We start from the raw sequence: 23,056 nt of genomic DNA on the forward strand, positions 1-23,056 counted from the left end.
TTCTTCTTTTCCCATTTATTTTATGTTTGAAGTATAGTATTTTCTGCATTTTCCCCCTTTTTTACTGCAATGCTTATTAATTTGTCTTCAGATCTTTTGGTTGAGTTTGGACATTTCTGCTTATAATCTTTGTAAATGTTTGTTGTTATTTATTTTGTAACGTCATTTGTTATATAATTATTTCCCTATTTTATGGAATTGTGAGTGTTTTGGATAAGTTATTGTCACAAATTGTGTTTTGGACAAGTTTGACAGAAATGATTTTTGTCATGAGCCAAGCAAAACATACAATATATACAACCTAAGAAAAAAAAAAAAAAGGAACAACAAACCAACACCCATCAACACGCATTAGTTGAAAAAAAATAAACAGTTAAAAGATCTAAACGAATAGATATAGATCTGTTAGTACACAAAAAAAAAAAAAATAGGTGTTGGAATTTCTCGATTCTAGACTAAAACATCTAGATCTGATGTTGTTTGCGAACAAGAAAAAGAAAAGAGAGCTTTCAAGCGAGAGAGAAAGAGAGACATAATATAAGTTAAGGTTATAACATATTTCAAAAGTAAAAAATTTCAATTTAGTCTTTTATGGCTTCCTCTCTTCTTTTTTTTTTTGTTTTTTTGGATGAATGGTTATTAAACTTCTTAAGTTTTTTTTTTATTTTTATTTTTATTTATTTTTATTTTTTTATTTTTTGTTCAGGTCTTTTGGTTGAGTTTGAACATTTTTGCTTATAATTTTTATAAGTGTATGTTGTTATTTTTTTTGTTACGTCATTTGTTTTATAATTCTTTCCCTATTTTATCGAATTGTGAGTGTTTTGGAAAAGTTATTATCACAAACTGTGTTTTGGACAAGTTTGACATAAATGATTTTTGTTACAAACCAAGCAAAACATACAATATATACAACCTAACCTAAATAGTGAGTGTATTGTAAAAAGCTTCTAAAAACAAATTTCTCATGGAATTTTCTCTTTTCGAGTTATTATTTTTGTGTTTAGCACTGTGTTTGTGACTTCGTTGGTGTTGTATTTAAGGACGGTATTGTATTCGAACAGAATCAACAATAAATCGATAATATATAAATTAGAATAAATAAATAAATATAAACTAAGTAAACGTGCATTGCACGTTGCTTTCACCTAGTTACTCAGCATTGGGTGGGGAATTAGACACTATTTCCAGTGCCAAAAATCCTTTGTTTCTGTGGGTAAAAAATAGAGACCTCCACTTGCCGTGGTTTTTGGGTAAAAAACGAGTTACAATTGAAAGGGTGCAAGAGAGAGTTGCACCAAGTGAGCACCGTCAAATATTAAGGGAAGAGGCAACCGTTATCAAAACATAAACTGCTATAGAAGAGGCAACCGTTTTAAAAAAATAAACCGAAGAGGCAATCGAAGAAACTGAAATGGCAAATACGAAGTGGTTCTCTTTCTTTCACTCTTTCGATCATATATATTTTGGAAAAGTTACATTTCTTTGTTTCACTTTCTTCTCCTCTTGCTATCTCTCAAATCAATGCCACTTCGACCACGATGCTAAGCGAATGTATATTTCTATATTAAACTGTGTTTCGATTGTGGAGGTGCCATGACTTCATCTCAAAAATCTTGGTTTCAGATCCTGTAGCGGTTGGTGATTTATTATTTCCTAGAATGATATTTTTGTTCTTGCAAATGCATTGGTATTTTTCCTATTCTAAAAACAAGTTGATAGATGTGTTTACCTGAAGAGTCACTCTTTCTAAATTAGTTCCAATATTGTGTCATTAATTTCTTTATTATTATTATTATTATTATTATTATTATTATTATGATTATTATTGTTTTTAAATCAATGCAAGTTTGGTCTTAGAAAGCCTTCAATTGATGGGCGTGCGCGCGCACACATTTATACATACATACATACATATATATTTATATATATATATATATATATATACTAGTAAGACGTTACGTGCCTGAGGCACGTATGCGCAGTTCAAAGTACTAATATATTTTATTAAAATAAAAATAAAGTACATATATCTTATTATTTTATTACTAATATATATATTAAAAGCTGTTGAAAGATAGACTATTTGTAAATTATTATAATGCTTTCATATCATGATGAATACGAAAAGACAAATCTATATAAATATGTTTCTTATTATAATGTATTTTCAAATTGGAAATTGAATCCATGATTATTATTATAATAAATCTGTTTTATTAGCATATTTAAATATATTAATAGTGGAATAGAAACCAACAGAAATCATAAAAGTAGCCATAAATAGAATGTAAATGAAAATACAATTGTATCCCTGTGTTCTGTAATTATTACAAACGGATGGAAAGTTAATAAAAACCAGCATATTCCGTTAAAACAAGAAATTTCTGTTAAAATAAGAAAATTCCGTTTCATAGGCTCTTTATATATACAGAGAGATATATATATATGGTGCACAAACAGAAACTAAAACACGAGATTTCACACAACCTTTCAAGTTCTTCGATTAAATAGTAAATAAATAAGGGCCAAAAATTTTCTGCTCTACTTATTTGGTATGAAAACTGAGGAATCCAATGAACTCGAACTTATTTTGGCAGTACTCATGATCAGGTTCACCATAATGAACTCGAACTTAATGCATTATTATTTTTGGCTGGTATGCTTTAATTGCTCTGCAATTTTTTTTTTGTTAAGTGTTGAAAGGATTTTCATACATACATACAATATTATATATATATAGACACACACACACACATTATAAACAGATAGGCATATCGATTCGATTAATGCAATCGGCCTAATCTATCATAAATATACGACCCTATTGTTGGCAAAGAATACATCTTTCTACTAAGACTTGATGATTACAACTTAAAATATAGACGAAAAAATTACACAATTCAACAAATGTTTAATCCTGAATTTATAGAATCAAAGTCAATTAAAAAGGTAACAATAAATTACACGATTTGGTACTTAATCATATTTTCTATCAGATTTTATATTTATAATGGTTTTAGTTCTCATTGTTCAATCAATTTGTTGGGGGTGTTGATCAGTATACTGATATACTATACTTTACTAGAAATATAATGATTAAAATGTTTTATACATAAATATTTTTTAATTATATTAATTTTATTTCAAGAAATTACTGTAGACATTGATCTCGACATCAACTCAAATACAAAGAAAGATGATCATAAATCTCTGGCTACATCATCTAAGAGGAGAAAAATCTGGAAAAAATATTAATTGAACAATCGTGTCTCATATTAAATCTATCTATTTTACATTGTTTTAAATTGAACAACTATATATATATATATATATATATATATATATATACACACACACACACACACACACACATGTATATTACATTTTTAATATTGTAAATTGACAATGAAATATTTATTGGTAAAATGAACTCTTTTATATATGCTTAATAAAATGTATATATATATATATATATTTGATATACATTTTATTAATAGTTGTGGTAGTGATTATGTATATTAATGAACTATTTAGAGTTATAAAATTCAGCATAAAACACATAGGAAGAGAATCATAAAACACAGGCTACATCCAAGAGGAGAAAAATCCAAAAAAATAGTAGATTGATATAATATTTTAAAATATAATATTTATAAATATAAAATATAAATATACAATCGTGTCTCATACTAATTGTATCTATTTTACATTGTTTTAAATTGAACAATCATATATATATATATATATATATATATTAAATTTCTAATATTGTAAATTGATCATGAAATATTTATTTGTAAAGTGAACTCTTTTACTTGTTTTTGGTAAGAAATGCACATTACTGTATGTAAATTCCGTTGCATGGTATACATCGGTACTCCAGTGCATTTCTCCTTCTGTATGCATGTTCCATTTTATATATATTTGATATATATTTTTTTAATAGTTATGATAGTGATTATGTTTAATGAACTATTTACAGTTACGGTCCGTGCATTGCGCGGGTTATAGGCTCATAATTTATAAAATAAAAGTTTAATCTTAAAGATGAAAATTTAATTGATCATATGCTTTAAACATAATATATATATATAATTATTAATAACATTTTATCATAAGAAGTAACACTTTATTATATGTGTTTTATATTTTAAAAAAATCGAAAAATTGGATCTGACTGAAAACCGGTAAAACCGGAAGTACCCGTTTAGGAGAGTAACTGGGGCGTAATCAGTTTTGAAAAATGCAAAACTGGTACATACCAATTTGATCCTAAATTTTGTCTAAAACCGAACCGGACTGACCCGTTACACCCCTACGTATGCTCGAAAAGTGGTTGAGGAAAGTACTAAACCAGATTTGGTTTCTTGGTCTGCTTTGATATCTGGATATGCACAAAATGGGCTTGGTAAAGAAGCTATATTGGCCTTTCATGAGATGCACTTGTTGGGTGTCAAGTGCAATGAGTTTACGTTTCAAGTGTTCTTAAGGAGTGCTCGGTAACGAAGGATTTGGAGCTAGGGAAGCGGGTTCATGGGATTGTGGTGGTAACGGGGTTTGAATTCGATATGTTTGTTGCAAATACGTTGATTTAAAATATTTTTATTTTTTTAAATTAATTTATATTTTAGTTTAAAGTAGAACATAATTATATGACATTGTATATAAGAGATATTGCAAATATCAAAAGATATGAAGATATTATTGGTAGTTAGAGAAAATATTTGAAATGAATAAAAAAAATTAAAAAGTATAATATTTAAATGATATGAAGAAAAAATAAATAAGTTGATATATGGTATATTATAAAAATCAGTATGTAAAATAGAAAAAGTAGATTTTGGTGATATATTTTAAATGATAGGATGAAGAATCTCCAATGGCTCTTGTAAAATACATTTTTATTTAAAATATAAAGAAATTTGTTCAAAAAGGACCTACAATGTTGTATTTGATCTTTATTTTCCATTTTGCTTCAGTGATCCCGCTACATCTAGAGGATACTGTTCACTCATGTTAAACATTTTTAATTCATTTCTCTCTCCTCCCCACTACTGAACTTTAGAGAAATTTCATTTAGCCCATGTTTTCTTGTTTAGCGCAAGCTTTTCCTTAAATTGCCGTTGTGCTTGCGCACGCAAAGTTCATTACTGATTTGGGTTTGCTCTTTTTGGGTGTTCCTTTAGTTTTCTCTCTCTCTCTCTTTGTTTTTTTTTCGTGGGTTCTGTGATTAGAATAGATTGGTATATATTTGCTTTGCTAGTCTTACAGTTTACTTAGGCTTTGTTCGGTTACTGAGAAAGTCTTGAAGAATTTCACTTACTTGGGTGGAGAAAAAAAAAAAAAAGACGCGTTCTTTTTATTAAAACTATTTTCAAAGTCCATTACCACTAATGATTTTTTGTAACATATCAGTTTTCGGATGATGAAGATATTGAAGATGGAGGAGATATTGTAAATATTAAAATATATGAGAAGATTGAGAAAATATTTAAATTAAATAAAAAAGAATATTTAAATGATATAAAGAAAAAATAGATAAGCTGTTCTATTGTATATTGTAAAAATCAATATGTAAAATAGAAAAAATGAATTTTGGTGATGTATTTTAAAAGATAGGATGAAGAATCCATTGAGAGTGCTCTTAGAGAAAATATTTTTTGAGAAAATATAGACTTTCTTAGAGAAAATCTTTTTTGAGAAAGTCTATAGGGCTTGTTTGGTGAGTGAGATGAGATGAGAATTTTGAGTAAGATAGTTTGAGTTGAGTATTTTTTGAGTTTTGGGAAAAGAGAGAGAAAAATTTGAATGAAAAATATTATAAAGTTAAAATAGTGTAATAATATAGTTTTATAATATTATTTTTGTTTGGGAATTTAAAAAAGTTGGATTTTTTTTTTATATACATTTGAAAGTTTGAAAAAATTATAATAATTAGTTTGAAAATTTTATATTTGAATTATGTTTGAGAATAAGATTAGATAAGATAAATAAGATCAAATAAGAATTTTGTGTCTCATCTAAAGAACTGCCCTATATGTAATATAGACTTGCACATGACTTTTTTGAGAAAATCTTCAAATCAGATACGATGAAAATGTACACCATGCTATAAAACGCTAACACGTTATCATCTAAACGTTTTTTGCAATAAATTGAGACACACTTGATCATTTCCCATCTCAAAATAAAAGAATATCACATTCTTTCTTGTTTTACCGTCTCTCTCCTCATCGACATGCCTTTCACTGTAGAACTGAAAGCATCAGCTTTCTCCTTTCAAATCCAACTATTTCGCTCCCTCTCCATCTTTGTCTTTTGTTAATTTCTTTTTCATTTACTTGGGTTTTGATTTAGTTGGTGACTTTTGCTTCTTGTTTTTTCATTACGGTTGGAGAAAGGGTGGACATGTTGATTATCAACTTTGGACAAGTTCTTTTGCAGTTTGCAATTCTATTGTATCTTATTTCTAATACCCAAAAGATAGTGTGATTTTTTTGAATGCTTGGATTTGATTTTAGGTGAAATGGAGAAATGAGTTTAGTTTCTATTGACATCAAAGAATTTGGGAGATCATTGCTCCTGACAAAAGAAGAGGAAGGGAGAGAGAGAGAGAGAGAGAGAGAGACCAAATGAGTGTGGGTGAAAGAAGGGCCGTTTAAATCTTGTGTCTCTCATTTTTTCCAAAGGTAATCTTGGGTCTCCCTACTTTTCTCTCTCTCTCTCGTTCTAATTGTGGTTACCCAACTTCATTGACCAGATGGTATAAGATTTCATCTTTAAAAAAATTCGAAACTTCACTCTCTATATAAAAAAAAATTGTTTGACAATGAAGAGAGTAATATGACAGCTGATTCTAAAGGATTGCAAGTTGATTTCCTTATCTAACAAACGAATAAGATCATGGAATAAATCTATAATTACCTAAAACTGTTATCTACTCCTACAAGACATTTTTTTTTTTTGGATAGGAAAATAACTTCATTGCAAATAGGCACAATAGGCCTTAAGAGTGCTTACAAGAAAGGGCATCTATGTAAACAACATTATCAACAAAATAAGGAACTCCATGCCACCACAATTCCACATTAAAAATAGGCCAAGCATGCCTTGCTAGGTGATGAGCTGCTACATTAGCCATACAAAGCCATGTTGGATCTTACAATGCATAATCTGATCATAATTCTTCTAATTTCAGTAATCATAGTTCTCATAGATGAACAAGGCTCGGCAAGAATGTTTATGTCCTCTACTAAGTGTAAGCAATCACTTTCAATAAGTAGATTATGAATGCCAGTCTGAAAACAAAATTGGAGACCTCTCAAAACTACCATAGCCTCCACATTTTCTGGTTCTAAAAATTCCTCTTCTACTTTGCTAAGGGCCATGATCACCTCACCACAATCATTGTGAAGAATAGCTCCAATTCCAGTTTTATTGCAGTCAAAGAAAAGTGCCCTATCTACATTCAGTTTAAATCAGTCTGGTGGAGGAGGATTCCACCTATAATTCAGATTCTTGACCACCACTTGCTGTTGAGAACTTGTAGGCAGAGAACCCTTCAAAGAGAGAGCATAGCTTATGACTTGTTGAGGAGACAGTTTTATACTTTCATGAATCATCTTATTCCTTCTATACCAGAACCCCCATGCCATGTGCATGAAATCTATTAAACATTTAGCAGACTTTGTAGAATAAATCTCCATAGCAGTTAGCATATAGGATCTGAAAGATTCCACTTTATGTAAAATAACAAATTTGTTCACCCAAAATTCATGTATAGCTGGACAAAAGAATAAAGCATAGGCTAAATCTTCCATTGTTTGATCATAGAAACAACAAGAGTCATCCATAATTACCTTTTTCCTGACCATGTTAAACTTTGTGGGAAGAATCTCTTTACATGCCCTCCACCCAAACATTCTAACTTTATGGGGAATTTTCAGTTTCCACATAGCCTTCCAAAAATTCTTACTTGAGGCCTTAGGTAATGTCTCTCCTGTATTAATGGTGACTAACCCCTTGAAAAATCTGTATGCATTTCGCACACTGAATATACCACTCCTTTCATGCTCCCAAATCCACCTGTCTGGTCATTTGAAAAATTGGGATAGATTCTTAACACTGCCTCAACAATTTTTGGATTGAAGAGAGTCCTGATCTTAGATATATTGCACTAATGTGTATTGTAGTCAATTAAAGAAGAGACTTGATCATCCAATTCAACTTGTGCATTTATATATTGGTTACAAATAACAGAAGCTTCTTTACTTAGTTCTCAAAAGCCAGGAATCCAAGAATCTTTGAGGATATGAATACTACTACCATTACCCACACTCCATCTCCCTCCTTTGAGCAATAGATTCTTAGCCTCCCTTATCCCTCTCCATGCAAAAGAGGGTGAATTACCAAGAGGGGCCTGAAATAGATTAGAATTAGAAAAGTACCTGGCACTGTAAACCTTGTAGAACAAACCATCTGTATATTGCAGCAACGTCCAACTTTGTTTAGCTAGCATAGCCATATTGAAGGTTTCCAAATCTTTGAAACATAAACCTTCTATAGTTTTAGGCTTGCACATACTATGCCAGCTAACCCAATGGATCTTTCTTTCTTCCTTCTTCTGTCCCCACCAGTAGCTTACCATCATTCTTTCAAGATCAACACATAACTTGTGAGGAAGTTTGAAACAATACATGGCATATGAAGGAATAGATAGAGCCACTGCTTTGAGCAACACCTCCCTTCCCCCTTGAGAAAATATATTGCCTTTCCATCATTGTAGTTTCAACCATACTTTGTGCCTAATCTCAACAAATGCAGTCATCTTTGATTTACCAATCAATAGTGGTAAACCTAGGTACTTGTCATAGTGCTAAACTTGTGAGTTACCCCACAGTTCCATAATAGCTCTCTTTTTAGTAGCCTCAGTATTCTGACTAAACACCATGGCAGTCTTTTCTTGGTTAATCAGCTGACCTGAAGCATCCCCATAGGGTTTCAATAGCTCAAGTAATCTGTGATTAGTCTCAACATTAGTAGTACAGAATATGAGGCTATCATCTGAAAACAGTAGATGATTAAGGCTTGGGACCCCTTGACAAACTTTGAAATGGGATCTCCTTGTCTCAATCCTCTAGAAGGAATAATATGTCCAGAAGGAGCTCCATTGGTAAGAACTAAAAATGAGGCACTTTGCTCACATTTCATAACAAGTTTGATTAATCTATCATGGAAACCTAGCTTTAACATAATTGCTTCAAGAAAGGGTCATTCCACCCTATCATAAGCTTTACTCATGTCTACCTTGAGAGACAAATAACCCTTCTTACCCGTCATTTTCCTTTTAAAAAAATGAAGAACCTCATAGGCAACAAGAACATTATCCGAAATCAATCTCCCAGGTAAGAAGGCAGATTGGGTTTTTGAAATAATAGTAGGTAAGACATATTTAATCTTATTAGCAATGACTTTGGATATCAGCTTGTATATTACGTTATAGAGGCTATTGGGTCTAAAGTCATTGACTCTAACAAGATTCTTCTTCTTGGGGACCATGATAATATAAGTATGATTGACTACTTGTGGGGAATCACTAGAGTTTAAAGCATGGAGGACAGCAGCAAATATAGAATTACCAATTTTAGGCCAATACTGTTGAAAGAATAAAGGGGGCATGCCATCAGGTCCTGGGGCTTTCGAGGGGTGCATTTCTTTCATAGCTCTACTGACTTCATCCACAGAATATGGCTTAATAAGATCTGCATTCATCTCCTCTGTGACTTTGTTGTCTATGTTATCAAGCATGAAATTACCCAAGTGCTCCTATAATGCAGCAGAAATATCTATCAATTCACTCAATAAATTGGTTAGTATTCAAGCATGCAATTAATTTCAATATAAAATAAATAAGTTGCATAACACTAAAATTGATATCGAAGGGAAACCTTTTAAAGAACTCTTTAAAGGTAAAACCCTACAGAGCAGCCAAACCCAGGAAAGTTAATCTTATTATTTAAAAATCAATTACAAGTACTCATCAATTACAAAACCTTTGCAACTTGACTCTCTTACTTGCCCAGACAAACGACATGTTTGTCTTCTACAGCAGTAGCAGCTATAACACCCTGTATTTTAGTGTATTTTTACCGAATGATTATTTTTATTTATTCAAAACTTTATTCTCTTATTTTAAAATCGTTGGATTTTTTTAGTGGGACTATTTCATGATTTTTGAATTTTATGAAAATTATTTTGAAGTGTTTTCTTAATTATTAATTATTGTTATGCGTTTAAAATCTCTTTATTCTAAATTAATTACTGTTGGATTTAATTATTTCAATTTCACTTTACCATTACGTTTAAATTATTTTATTTAACTTGTGGTTTTGAAATCGTTTCCGTTGGATCATTTTTGTGACCCAAGTTATGAGGATTGAAATCATTTCTTTTCCTCCATTTTTCTTTCCTCTCATTTTCTTTTCTCTTTCTTTTATTTTTTTTTTCTCATTTCTTCCTTCGGTTTCCTTCCGTGTGCGACACTCTCTCTCTCTCCCTCTCTTCCGTCCGTTTATTCCATCACCACCTAGCGCCGCCGTGAGCCTGCGGTGACCGACACTGCCCATCCCGTTAGCCTCCTCAGCCACTGGCGACCTCACCCCACCAACCTCAGCTCCATTCGCGCCGCCGTTAGCCACCACCAGCCCTTCAAGCCGCGGCATCATCTTTGCTCCAGGCCGCCGTCGCGCCACCTCTGGCTACCATCTTCTTACCACTTCATCATCGACCTCATAGCAACCCATTGGACCCAACCCCACCTCCGATCCGTCACCGGTGAAGCACATTCATCAACAATTCCGTTTTGGGCTTTTTGGTCTTCTACCGCCGCCCACGCCGCCACCCACGGCCAACTTTCACCACCACTAGCTTCACCGACCTCCCTAGACCCTACCCTATCAATCTTGGATCTTCGTTTGTCTCCGTTTAAAAGTGGGTATTTGAGACCCACGGCCACAGTGCATTTTGCACTGTTACGTTACTCAGACGTCACTTCTTGCACCTCCGTGATCCTTCGGAAATTATTATATAGCACTGTAAGTATTTCTCCAAAGAAATTTCATGATTTAAATGTATTTTTGCACTAACTCATTTCACTGTATTTGGTTGAACATGCCGGACTGAGTCCGAGAAGTACGGGGGTTGGATGAATTGGTGATTGGAGTTGTTTGTGTGATTGATTGTGTTGGAAATTGTTGGTTTGGATATTGTGTTGTTCATGTACATTGCATTTTGCACGCATGATCATGTTTGTAAAGGAAAATTGAGTTTTCGTGTACTGCATTCATGTTCATGTGTTTATTGAAAACTAAGTTTTCATGTGAATGATTCTTGGGTGCGTGTGTATCACAACCCCAAGCCGAGATGAGACATTATTTCAGTGGAGCTCCTCTGGTTACCCGGGAGCGGAATATACTGAGTAACGTCCCCTGGATTGTCGCTGGGCGACAATGGGATCAGACGAGATGGTCTCGTGCCAACTCCGTGGTCCTTCTGCTGGTGGGGACTAGAGGATTTCTGGCCACGTACGCGTTGGGCGCGGAACTGGGCATCGCTCGTTGCGTAGTTGGTGCTTGGCCACGAACGCGCTGGGTGCGGAACTGAGCATCGCTACGAAGCCAGGATGTGCGGATGGTCCCTAGGGGAGACCATGGTGCATATGGTAATAATGGATTAATGAACTATTTTCTGGGAAAATAGTGTGTGTTGGATTTTTGTGTAAATCATTTTCTGAGAAAATGTTTTACTGATATTTTGGGCCAAATGAGATTTTGGCGTGTGTTGAAAAATAATCATTTTTCGGAAAAAATGATGTTTTGAGGAAAATGCTTATTTCATCATATGCATGCATGTTGGTTGCATTAACGCATTTACATTACGTGGTTATTTGGGTTATACCTACCTGCGGTACCATTTTGTGGTAACGCAGATTTTGATGCAGATGAGGAGGATGAGGGCGAGCCTGAGGAGACGGCTCCGCCCGAGGAGTGATTTGGGATCACTTGCTTAGTTATTTCATTTTACTGTATTGTATTTTAATTTGGATGACTGTATAACTACTTTTTAAACCTTTACTGATGTTTAGATTGTATTCAAATTCTGGTACTTAGTTGACTAATCCGCTGCGTTATTTTTTGTACACTGTTGCATGTACACACACTTGGCACTATCGTTGGGATGCGTGACCTTGTTGTCATCATCCTGGTGTCTCGATTCCCGTGTTTCCTTACATGGGGGTTGGGGGCGCCACAGCAGCTAGAACCTCTAGCAATCTTCAAATATTGTCTTTCCTCCTAGAACTCTAGGGGCTGAAGTCCAATCACACGATCTTCCACGCTCGAAGCATGATTACACTCAAAAAGAGATCACAAATATGAAAATTCATTAATGAATTTTCTCACCAAAATAATGTACTAGAAAGTGCTATATAAAATATGTATATCTAAATCACTATAGATTCTAACCAGTAGGATCATTTAAATAAACAATTTGAAAAGAGTCCTAGTTGAAGTAGGATTCTGCTGACGGGCAGAAACAGTCGCGAGAATGTTTCTTGACGGATTGCTGACATGTCGCGATAACTCTTCTCTACAGTAACTGATTTATGTTCAGCTTCTATTTTGGATAAGTACAGATCCTTATGGACTCGAATTTCACATAGATGACTTATCTAAACTACCTCTAAGACTTCTAGATAGACTCAATGTTGTTATAGATAAAGTCAATAATGATTTTACATTCATCCATAATTACCAACTTAATGATAGGATAAACTCTATCATTTTAGTCGCCTAATCCTATACAAACTTATCAACATAGTCCTAACCAAACTTTTACAGCTACAATCTCCCCCTTTGGCGGATTGGTGACAAAGTCAACTTGAGGAATGTCTTGCTCCCATTTTGGTGGATTGGTGACAAAACCACTTTGATGAATGTAGTGTGTACCTGAGACAAAAACAACTAGTAGACCAAGATCTCGTGAAGCATCATTAACTAATATTAGAAGTTCAGTTCAAACCATTCACTTGAAAACAATGAAATTAAACTTGGAACTAAATTAAACCATATTTCACAAGATTTAAAAATTAATTCAAAGTTTAATCATGTTCTAGCCCAACATTAAATTATGTCCAGCCAAAAAAAACTTTCTCCGCTTTAACATCATTCATCTCCCCCTCAACAAATTAATTTCAGCAGCAAATTCTTCAACTCCCCCTAAAATTCACAATACAAAAATATTTTAATTAGCTTTAATACTCTCCCTTTTTGTCACTAATCTGACAATACCCATTAGAGAATTAATACCACTTATGTGTGCCGAGATAAAAAAAAAAATAAGAAAGTCATGATGAAAAACTCTCATGCGTCTCAACTTCTCATGGATAAAATGCACCTGATGTATGAGCATGAATGTATGTCAAACAATGAGCAAATGATTTAGACAAAAAATCAAACACTTGGTATGCACTGAGATAAAACTGAAATGTATAATCACATAACTCACAAAAAATCACCCTCAATACATGAATAAAATACTCTCATATGATCAACTATGTCAATGCCCATTCTGCCCAATTAAAATCGCAGCCTCAACATCAACAATCAAAATCCCAATTTTCAGATATTGATGTGCCGAAACCTAGAACTGGAAGAAGAAAGTGATTTGAATAAACTCAAGATTTTACCGTGAATCCTTGATGGAGAGCCTTTAGTCAAGAAACTAGAACCCAAGTATTTCTCCCAAGTAAATCGTAGAAGATATGGAAGAGATGAGGAAGGCTACGGCTTGCGTATAGAGAGTGTCGTGAGCTGTGTATTGGAAGATTTAGAGAAATCAACTCGGGGCTGGGCGTGTGACTTAAGTCACTTAAGTGACTAAGGACCGTGCACTTGCTTTGTGCCTTAGAGTCCCACTGGGACTTAGAAACAAAACAGAGACCCACCACTGGGACTTATGCTAATATATCAGAAACCAAGTCCCAGACTTAAACCAACATCCAACACTTACCCAACCAAAAATTATATTTTATATTTTTATCACTTTGTTTATAAAAACGATAAGTAAAAAAATAGAAAAAAATAATCTTTTTTTTTATACATAAACAGTGAAGCGAGTAACATGCCTAGATGCATCTTAGTTCAAGCATAATGTCACTCACAAAATAAATTCAATAGAGTACATCCTCTTATTTGCAACAATCACTATGGCTGTTCACTCCTCATAAGATCATCAATGTCAAAGTTCATGTGAGTGTGTGAGTGAGCAAACTTATATAAAATAGCAACTTTTTATCTCTTTTTCTCTTAGAAATTTTTGATTCTTTATGAGTATTTTCTTCTCATAGATGCTCACAAGAGGTTGTTACTAACCTCAAAAGTCAAACTTTATGCTAGGGCCAAAATACAGGAGTATCTCCTCCAAACACTAGTTTGCACAACCCTTTTCATGTCTATTTTTGTTGCTCATCTTTTTCCACAATGATTTGAGCTACGATTCTTTCTATAAGAACTTAAGGGATAGATCCGTGTATGGTGTTTGTCTTGTTTCGCAATGATATAACACCGATTTTTTCTATATAGATCAACTATTTGTGTTTGGCAATGGAATATCTCTTTATTTTTGTACTAGATTCAACTAGTATTAGTCAATTTAAGGCATGGACTCTCTCTATGGTGAGCATCTCAATAAAAAATATGGAACTTAATTATAAGGTGCATACACATAAGTTTCTCACAGTGCTTTTTAATGAACTTTGTCAAGATGACTCAAAGGGTTAGTATGCCCAAAGGGAACTACACAAAGTAGAGAGATGCATAAGTTCAAAAATTTATTTTGTGAGAACACGTGCTCAAAACTTTGATATATCAAGCATGTACTTCCCAAAAAAAAAAAAAAAAAAACAAACCAGATTTTTTTTTATATTATTTATCTTATTAAAAAAAACTGAAAACAAAAATATAACTTAAAAATAGAAAAATAAAATGCATGTCTTAGACTAATAAAATGAAATGCAAGAATGTAAGAACAAGCAAGTGGTCCTATCAATTAATGTGACACGACATCTTATTTGATCACCCACTTTGCTTTAAATTTTGGCCTATTATTTTCATTAATACCATTTTGTATGATCTTTTCTTTATTGTGAAAGCAAAATTCTGCTAGTTCACAAAGCTTTAGAGTTATGAAGGTAATTTGTTGACTCATCTCTTCAACTTGATTTTCTAGAGTATTTCCCTTCTTTTTTAACTTTCTTTCACCTCCATTTTTCTTCACTTTATTTAAATTAAAAGTAATATGGTCTTATATGGCCAAGAATACCACAATGATGACAAGTAGGAATAAACTTACCTTTAGACTTACCTTGGTTGGGCTTCTTTGTCATTGATCTATCATGTGAGGCTCTCGGAACATGAGTTTTAGACACGGCTTTGTTTGGAGCTTCCTCATCTCGATTTCTTTTAATAAAAATGATACCTTTTGATGAAGTGGTAGCGGATGATGAGCCTTTAACTTTCATACCTTGGCAAGATGTATATCCCAAACCCGCGCGATCACAACTAGATCTTTGAAAACTCAACATCTCTTCTAATTTCTGTGTTGATGTTTTCTGCTTGCACTCCTGAAACTTTTCCAATTCTTTTTCAAGTTGATCTTTTAATATTGATATTTCAACATCAAAAATTTTTAATGCCTTAGAGAGATTGTTTTTCTCATTCTCCACAGTAATAAATTTATTGTATAGCTTCTTGTTGAGTTTCTTTTAATTTGACCACTTCTTCACACACATCATTGTATGCTTCCTGTAAACTTGGTTCTTGGTCAGCATCAACAAGTGATACATCCGAATCACTGTAATTACAAACACTTTCAGATTTTGTTAGTACGATCTCAGGAAAATCATTCAAAATAGAAGAAAAAATCATAAAAGATTTTTTATCATCAGATGCTGAGCTTAAACTTTCAGAATTTGAACTATCACTAAATGTGACATTCAATGTTTTTCCTTTACTTTTCTTGAAATTTGGATATTTAATTCTTATGTAGCTATAACCAGAACATTCATAGCACTTTATTTTATTATTATTATCAAATTTTTTCTTTATTCCAATTTTTAGAATAATTTTTCTTTGCAAAAGGTTCTTTATCTTGCTTTTGTTTTCCACTAGTTTTCTTGTTAAACAAGAATTTTCTGAATTTCCTTGCAATGAGATCTATATCCTCATTGTTAAAATTTTCTTCATCAGAAAAATCATCTTAATTATCTTTTATTGTTTTTAAAGCAATAGACTTACCTTTTCTTATTTGAGGAAGTGAGGATTCATACGTTTGTAAGGAACCGACCAGCTCTTCAACCCTTATTGCATCCAAATCCTTACTTTCCTCAATGACAGTAACCTTAGGCCGAAATCTTTCAAGTGGAGACCTCAAAATCTTTCTCACGACTCTTGAATCTTCCACCTTCTCACCGAGATTAAACCTGAAATTAACAATATAGCTTAGCATAAAAATCATTAAAACTTTCATCTTCTAACATCTTAATCTCTTCAAATTTTGAAGTAAGCAATTGTAATTTTGAGTTTTTCACAATTTTTGTTTCTTCGTGTGTAACCTCCAAGATGTCCCATGCTTCTTTAGCAATCTCACACATGGAGATTCTCTTAAATTCTTTCGGAGATACAGCCATGAATATAGCATTCAGTCCCTTGCTATTCCAATTATAGTTGCTAATCTCATCTTTTGTCCAAGCATCAATACTTGTTGCTGGTTTAGTCCATCCTTTTTCAACGGAATACCACACTCGATCATCTAACAATTTGAGAAAAGCTCTCATACGAACTTTCCAATATGCATATTTTTTCCCGTTAAAGTGTGGCTGGACATGTAGCGATATAGTCAACAGGGGAACAGATCACACTCGAATGAGTAAACCACGCTTTGATGCCAATTGAAATTACCCAAGTGCCCTTGTAATGCAGCGAAAATATCTAACAATTCACTCAACAAATTGGTTAATATTCAAGCATGCAATTAATTTCAATATAAAATAAATAAATTGTATAACACTAAGATTGGTATCGAATGGAAACCTTTTAAAGAACTCTTTAAAAGTAAAACCCTACAGGAAACCAAACGCAGGAAAGTCAATCTTATTATTTGAAAATCAATTACAAGTACTCATCAATTACAAAACCTTTGGAACTTGACTTTCTTACTTGCTCAGACAAACGACATGTTTGTCTTCTACTGCAGTAGCAGTCAGAACCTCTAACGATCTTCAAATATTACCTTTCCTCCTAAAACTCTAGGGGTTGAAGTCCAATCACAAGATCCTCCACACTTGAAGCACGATCACACTCAAAGAGAGATCACAAATCTGAAAATTCACTAAGAAATTTTCTCACCAAAATAATGCACTAGAAAGTGCTCTACAAAATATGTAGATCTGAATCACTATAGATCCTAACCAGTAGGATCCTTTAAATAAACAATTTGAAAAGAGTCTTAGTTGAAGTAGGATTCTGCTAACGGGCAGAAACAGTCGCGAGAACGTTTCCTGACGGATTGCCGACATGTCGTGATAACTCTTCTCTATAGTAACTGATTTCTGTTCATCTTCTGTTTTAGATAAGTACAGATCCTTATGGACTCGAATTTCACATAGATGACTTATCTAAACAACCTCTAAGACTTCTAGATAGACTCAATGTTGTTATAGATAAAGTCAATAATTATTTTACATTCATCCATAATTACCAACTTAATGATAGGATAAACTCTAGATAAACTCTATCATTTTAGTCACCTAATCATATACAAACTTATCAACATAGTCACCTAGTCCTAGCCAAACTTTTACATCTACAAAACACATAAGGTATATTACGAGTACCCGCATAGGAAAACAAGGAAGTAAAATGGTTAATGATAAGGTTATCACAACACTCTCCTTCATGCCAATGTCCTCCTTCATCCATGAGTTTAATGATCCTATTCTTCTTTTGTCTTTGAGATGCTTTAGCATGGAAGAACCTTGCGTTTTGATCACCTTCAGCTAACCACAGGGCTTGAGATCTCTACTTTGACATCACTTCTTCCTTACTCAACCATTTATGAACTTCTTCAGATGCTACATTAACTTCCTCAAAGTTTAGTTCAAGAGGGTCTTTTTGTTGCACCAGTTTAAGTTTATGCCTTGCTTTCTGCAGATTAGAATGAACTCTACCAAACTGGTCTTTATTCCATAGTTGTAATTTAGCAGCACAACCAGAGATACTTGACATAACATCTTCTAAACTTGACTCATTACCAAGCAGGTTCCAAGAGTTAGTCACAATCTGATTACACCCATCTTCCCTAACCACATAGCCTTAAATCTGAATGGCTTTGGCCTTCTTCTCCTTGGTTGGACTCCCCTAATATCAACCCATAGTGGTAAATGATCTGAAGAACTTGAAAAACCATGGAATATAGCAGCCCTTCCAAACATGTTGCACCAGGATAGATTCCCCAAAAATTTGTTCAACCTTTCAGAAACCAAAGCTGAGTCCTCCCTCTTATTACACCATGTGTATCTTTGACTACTAAACCCAATATCCTTCAAATTGGAATCAGATAATAACTGGTAGAAGTCTAACATTTGCTGGACAAGTCTATTCCTCCCTCCCCATTTTTCTCTCTGGGTTGGGATCTCATTAAAATCACCAAATACAAGCCAAGGGTCTGAATGACCTTTAGGCAACCCTCTTATAAGATTCCAAGTTTCAATTCTTCTAGAAGCTTTAGGTTGGCCATAAATACGAGTTAAGAACCATTGCTTTGAATCTTCCTCCACCCATGCATCAATATGAGAAGAAGAGTAACTAATTACTTCTAACTTTACATCCTTTTTCCATAAGAGAGCCAATCCACCACTATGGCCTGAGGCATCAACAGTTAAACAATTTGCAAACTTTAATTTCACTCTACATAGTTCCATTTTAGTAGCTCTAAGTTTTGTTTCTTACAAGAAACAAAACTTCGGGATCTTCCCTTCTAATTAAATTAGCAAGAGTTCGAATACCACGAGAGTTCCCAAGCCCTTAGGTATGCCAGCTTAGGATCCTCATGGGGCTTCAGCCACCACTGAATTAATATGATTAATACCATCGACTTACTCACTCAATTTCCCCTTATTTTTCAATCTTTTAGACACTCTAGGGGCCCCCACTCCAGGACTTGAAATAGAAGCCATTTTAGCACCAATCTTCAGTTTGTCATGCATGCAAGGATGCTTGAGCCTTTTCCATTTACATGAATTAGTCACTTGAAGTTCGAATTCATCCAAAACTTTTTCTGTCCCACCAACTTGAGTCCCAAAACCAACTTCATCAGTAGTTATAACTAACATACCCCCATTAGCAACAAAATCCTCAGAGGCCCCCATCAAACATGCATAATTCGAAATTCCTTTTTTAGTGCCAGATATCCTATAGACAATAGAACCCGAAATTTTTGCATCATGATAAATTGAAAATAACTGCTTTTTGGGACTTCCTTGATTAGGATTGGCCTCATAGTGTAATTGCTTTTTGGAACCTGCGTGATTTGGATTGGCCCCTTGGTTTAACTGCTCTGAAACATACTCATAATTTGAATGATCCACTGAAACTTCCATCTCTCGGTTATTCTCAGATTCACTAGAGACTTGATCCTTAAAGTGCACCGATTGTCTTCGCTGATCGAGTTGTTGGTGGAAACGACTCAGAGTAGGGTCACTATCACCCCCTGCACGGAGCCAAGGATCGTATGGAAATTCAAATACTTTCAATGAATTCATAGACTCTTCCCAAAGATCACAGTCATGATGGCTATGTCCAATCAAACCACAAAGGTAACACAGATTAGGAAGACGTTCGTATGTGAAGTTCACCTAGACGAGCTGAAATGAACCCACACAGACCTTCTTTCCACGTAAAAGAGGCTTTGACACATCCATGCAAACCTTGATACGCATAAACTCACCACAGGCCATTTCATCAGCTTCTAAATCAAGTGCCACCACCTTTCCTATAGCCCTCCCAATGAGGTTTCCCATTGTATCATCCCGTGCCATAACAACTAGGTCATGTATGCGGACCCAAAATAGAGCCTCAGTAAGATGAATTTAGTGAGTTTGTTTCAATCCGTCCACATCATTGGTTAGAACAAGTTGCTTATCAAAACTCCAAGGGCCATCGAGTTTAACACGGTCTTTATCTTTCATATCTTTGAACTCAGAAATAAACAGCATGGGTTGTAAGTCACGAATGGTTAAAGCATGGATATGATGCCAAATCTTCTTCATAGTACTTGTTGAAGTGTTTGGAGGTTAACAACTTGATCAACAGCAAACACCTTTCACCCCTAACAAGAGCATCTCCCAAGGAATGCTCCTCAATCTTCAGAACCTCTTCCTCCTGCTCAGTTAATGACAAGCGCGCACACAATAATTCAAGACTCAGATCCATACTGTATCTAGTATGCACTGAGAGAAACAAAGTAACGAAGAATCAAGATGAACGATGAGACCTTGCACACGACTAGAGAGAAACCTCTACCCCAGGAACCTCCGTGAGAGGAAATCATTTACCCGCTTTTAGTCCTTCACTACAAGACATTAATTACGACAAAGTTACCAAAAGGACATTAGGACATTTGGGTTAAGAATTTTTAAAGTAAGAAACATCAATTTGAAGCATGAAGTTTAAAGGGTCGGAATCCAGTGAAGACTACAGTCTCGAAAATAATCAATATAGAAGCTGGGAAACTTATCCAGACGACGAAGGGATTAATAATCTTGGCGTGTGGCCCGTAATTAGTCTAATCGGATTCCAGTGAAAAAAGAGAAAGGGAAAAAATAAAAAAAAAAAAGGAAAGAAAGAGAGATTAGAAATATTTCTGCATGAATAATGCCAGGGAGCTTTAGTATGTGTTTTTTATATGTATTTTTTTAAGTTATTTTTTATATAGATTTTTTTAATAATTTTAAATATTTTTAAAAAATAAAAAATTCAAAATATTATTAAAAAATACTTTCTTAATCACGAAGTAAAATAAAAAATATTTTATTTTATTTTTACTTTCTAATTAAGGAAGTGTTTTTAATGATATTCTAAATTTATTTTATTTTTTAAAAATATTAAAAAAATCTATATAAAAAACTACTTTAAAAAAAACATAAAAATATATGAAAACACATACTATAGCTTCAATGGGAGCTGTAGCATCGTCCATTTCTGAATAGATGAAGAAACAAAAATGCTGTTTTTGAATTTAAGTTTCAATACATGTTTCATCATCCTACGTTTTCTTGTTCCGGTATCTTCGCGATATCCATATAATTAACTCGAGTGCAGCAAATAATATACTTGGGCACTGCTATGGGTCCCGAATTCGGGACCCATTTTGTGTCCCGAATAGGCATTTTATTTTTTTTGTTTATTTTTTATGTATTTTTTTAATCATCATAAATATTTTTTAAAAAAGTAAAAAAATTACAATATCATTAAAAAATATTTTTTTAATCATTCAATAAAAAAAAAAAAAACATTCGAGACACACTTTGGATCCCGAATTCGGGACCGATCCCGAATTCAGGACCCAAAGCATTTCCCAATACAAAAATGCTACTTGTACACGCGGGGTACCCACCGCGTACCCGGGAGTCCACGTGGGATTATTAAAACGGTGCGGTTTCGTTTTAATAATCCTTCACGCTCGTTCAAATTGGCAAGACCATCGAGGCGACAAAGCCGTTTCAAACCCGAAGACGACCTCCCGACCTCCCCTAGTTTCAGTTCAGCCACGAAACCCATGGAATCCCGCACGGAACATGGGAACCTTCCCAAGCAAGCAATGAAGACGACGAAACACGGAGGGTGGTCATCTTCTTCAGCTCAGTTGAGCGACGTCCCCACCGACGTGCAGGAAGACGATACACAAAGGGAGGTACTCTCTTTGTCATCTTGATTGTCATCTATCTATTCGCATGACCACAACCGAATCTCCCAATAATTTTGTTTCAGCTTTTAATAGATGATTTCGATTTTTCCAAAATCACCAAATCCGTGAGTACACATTCATCTTGAATAACTGAAAATCCTAACCCTAAAACTTTCCCTAACCCGAACCCTAACCCTAACCATAATGGGAGATCTCGACATTCTTGTGGATTTTGAAATAGCACTTGATTTAGACTCGAAATTACAAATTATTTCGAAATACTTGTAGATTCGAAACCCTAGTCCTAATCGAGCAGAAAAATATAAATACTCTGTTTTTTTTTTTTCGTATATCATTTCTTGATTGTTCATTTACCGTGGTTGAGAAATCTTGTCTCCTTCAGTTTTAGTAGCAGTAGGCATGATTGATCTAAAAAAAACAAAACTAAAATGAAGGCATTTTCACTTAGGTATGATCTTTATTTTGGTAGGAAAATCAAAAAGGAAATAAATGTTCTGGATCCCAAAAACATTGAAAGCATTGGGGGATTGAAAAAGGACGAGACGAGGTGAAGGATTGTGTGTGCTGTTTCTGGATATTGCCATGGATGTACGAGCAGAATTTTTCTGTCTCTTTCATCTGTTCTTAGATTGAGACTTTTATCTTGACTAATCATTTCTTTATTTGTACATGTGTTACAATGTTACTAGGATTGTTTTTCTGGATGATAAGTAATAGATGTTATGTCATATCTTTATTATGGTTTTAAATTATACACTAAATTTTCAAACTTAGATTGAGGAGTATCAAGGAATAATTTAATTCGGTCATCTGTTCTTAGTTGTGTTTTATCTTGACTATATAATTTCTTTTGCAAGACGTGTTACAATGTTACTAGGATGGGTTTGTGTGTTGTTTTCATAAGCATTGTGTGATTGATATTCACCAAAATATCATGTCTCAGATTTTGAACATGCCATCCTTTGTTTGTCTCGTCTCACATATAGGAGCAAATGATACCAAATTAAATCTA

The 23,056-nt window shown here is 33.8% G+C and overlaps 1 protein-coding gene across 1 annotated transcript; it reads right to left on the reverse strand.

Moving 5' to 3' along the window:
- Positions 1-9,273: 9,273 nt before the first annotated feature.
- Positions 9,274-19,039, reverse strand: LOC108987980. Its single transcript, XM_018961061.1, has 3 exons — positions 18,423-19,039; positions 16,405-16,540; positions 9,274-9,828 (listed from the first exon to the last, which is right to left on the reverse strand). Exons 1-3 carry the CDS (start codon positions 19,037-19,039, stop codon positions 9,274-9,276), a joined length of 1,308 nt encoding a protein of 435 aa, XP_018816606.1.
- Positions 19,040-23,056: the final 4,017 nt, after the last annotated feature.

The sequence above is a fragment of the Juglans regia genome, chromosome 1 (assembly GCF_001411555.2).
Source record: "Juglans regia cultivar Chandler chromosome 1, Walnut 2.0, whole genome shotgun sequence".
In the NCBI taxonomy this organism is placed as follows: Eukaryota; Viridiplantae; Streptophyta; class Magnoliopsida; order Fagales; family Juglandaceae; genus Juglans; species Juglans regia.

Bases quoted from the DNA above. Each gene is read 5' to 3' on its own strand.
- LOC108987980 (XM_018961061.1), bottom strand. From the start codon at position 19,039: ATGGAACTATGTAGAGTGAAATTAAAGTTTGCAAATTGTTTAACTGTT. The intron at 16,541-18,422 runs GTTAGGGAAGAT...TGTTAATTTCAG, and splicing joins TTCAGATTTAAGGCTATGTG to GTTTAATCTCGGTGAGAAGG. The intron at 9,829-16,404 runs GTCGGTTCCTTA...GCTGCATTATAG, and splicing joins CAATAAGGGTTGAAGAGCTG to GAGCACTTGGGTAATTTCAT.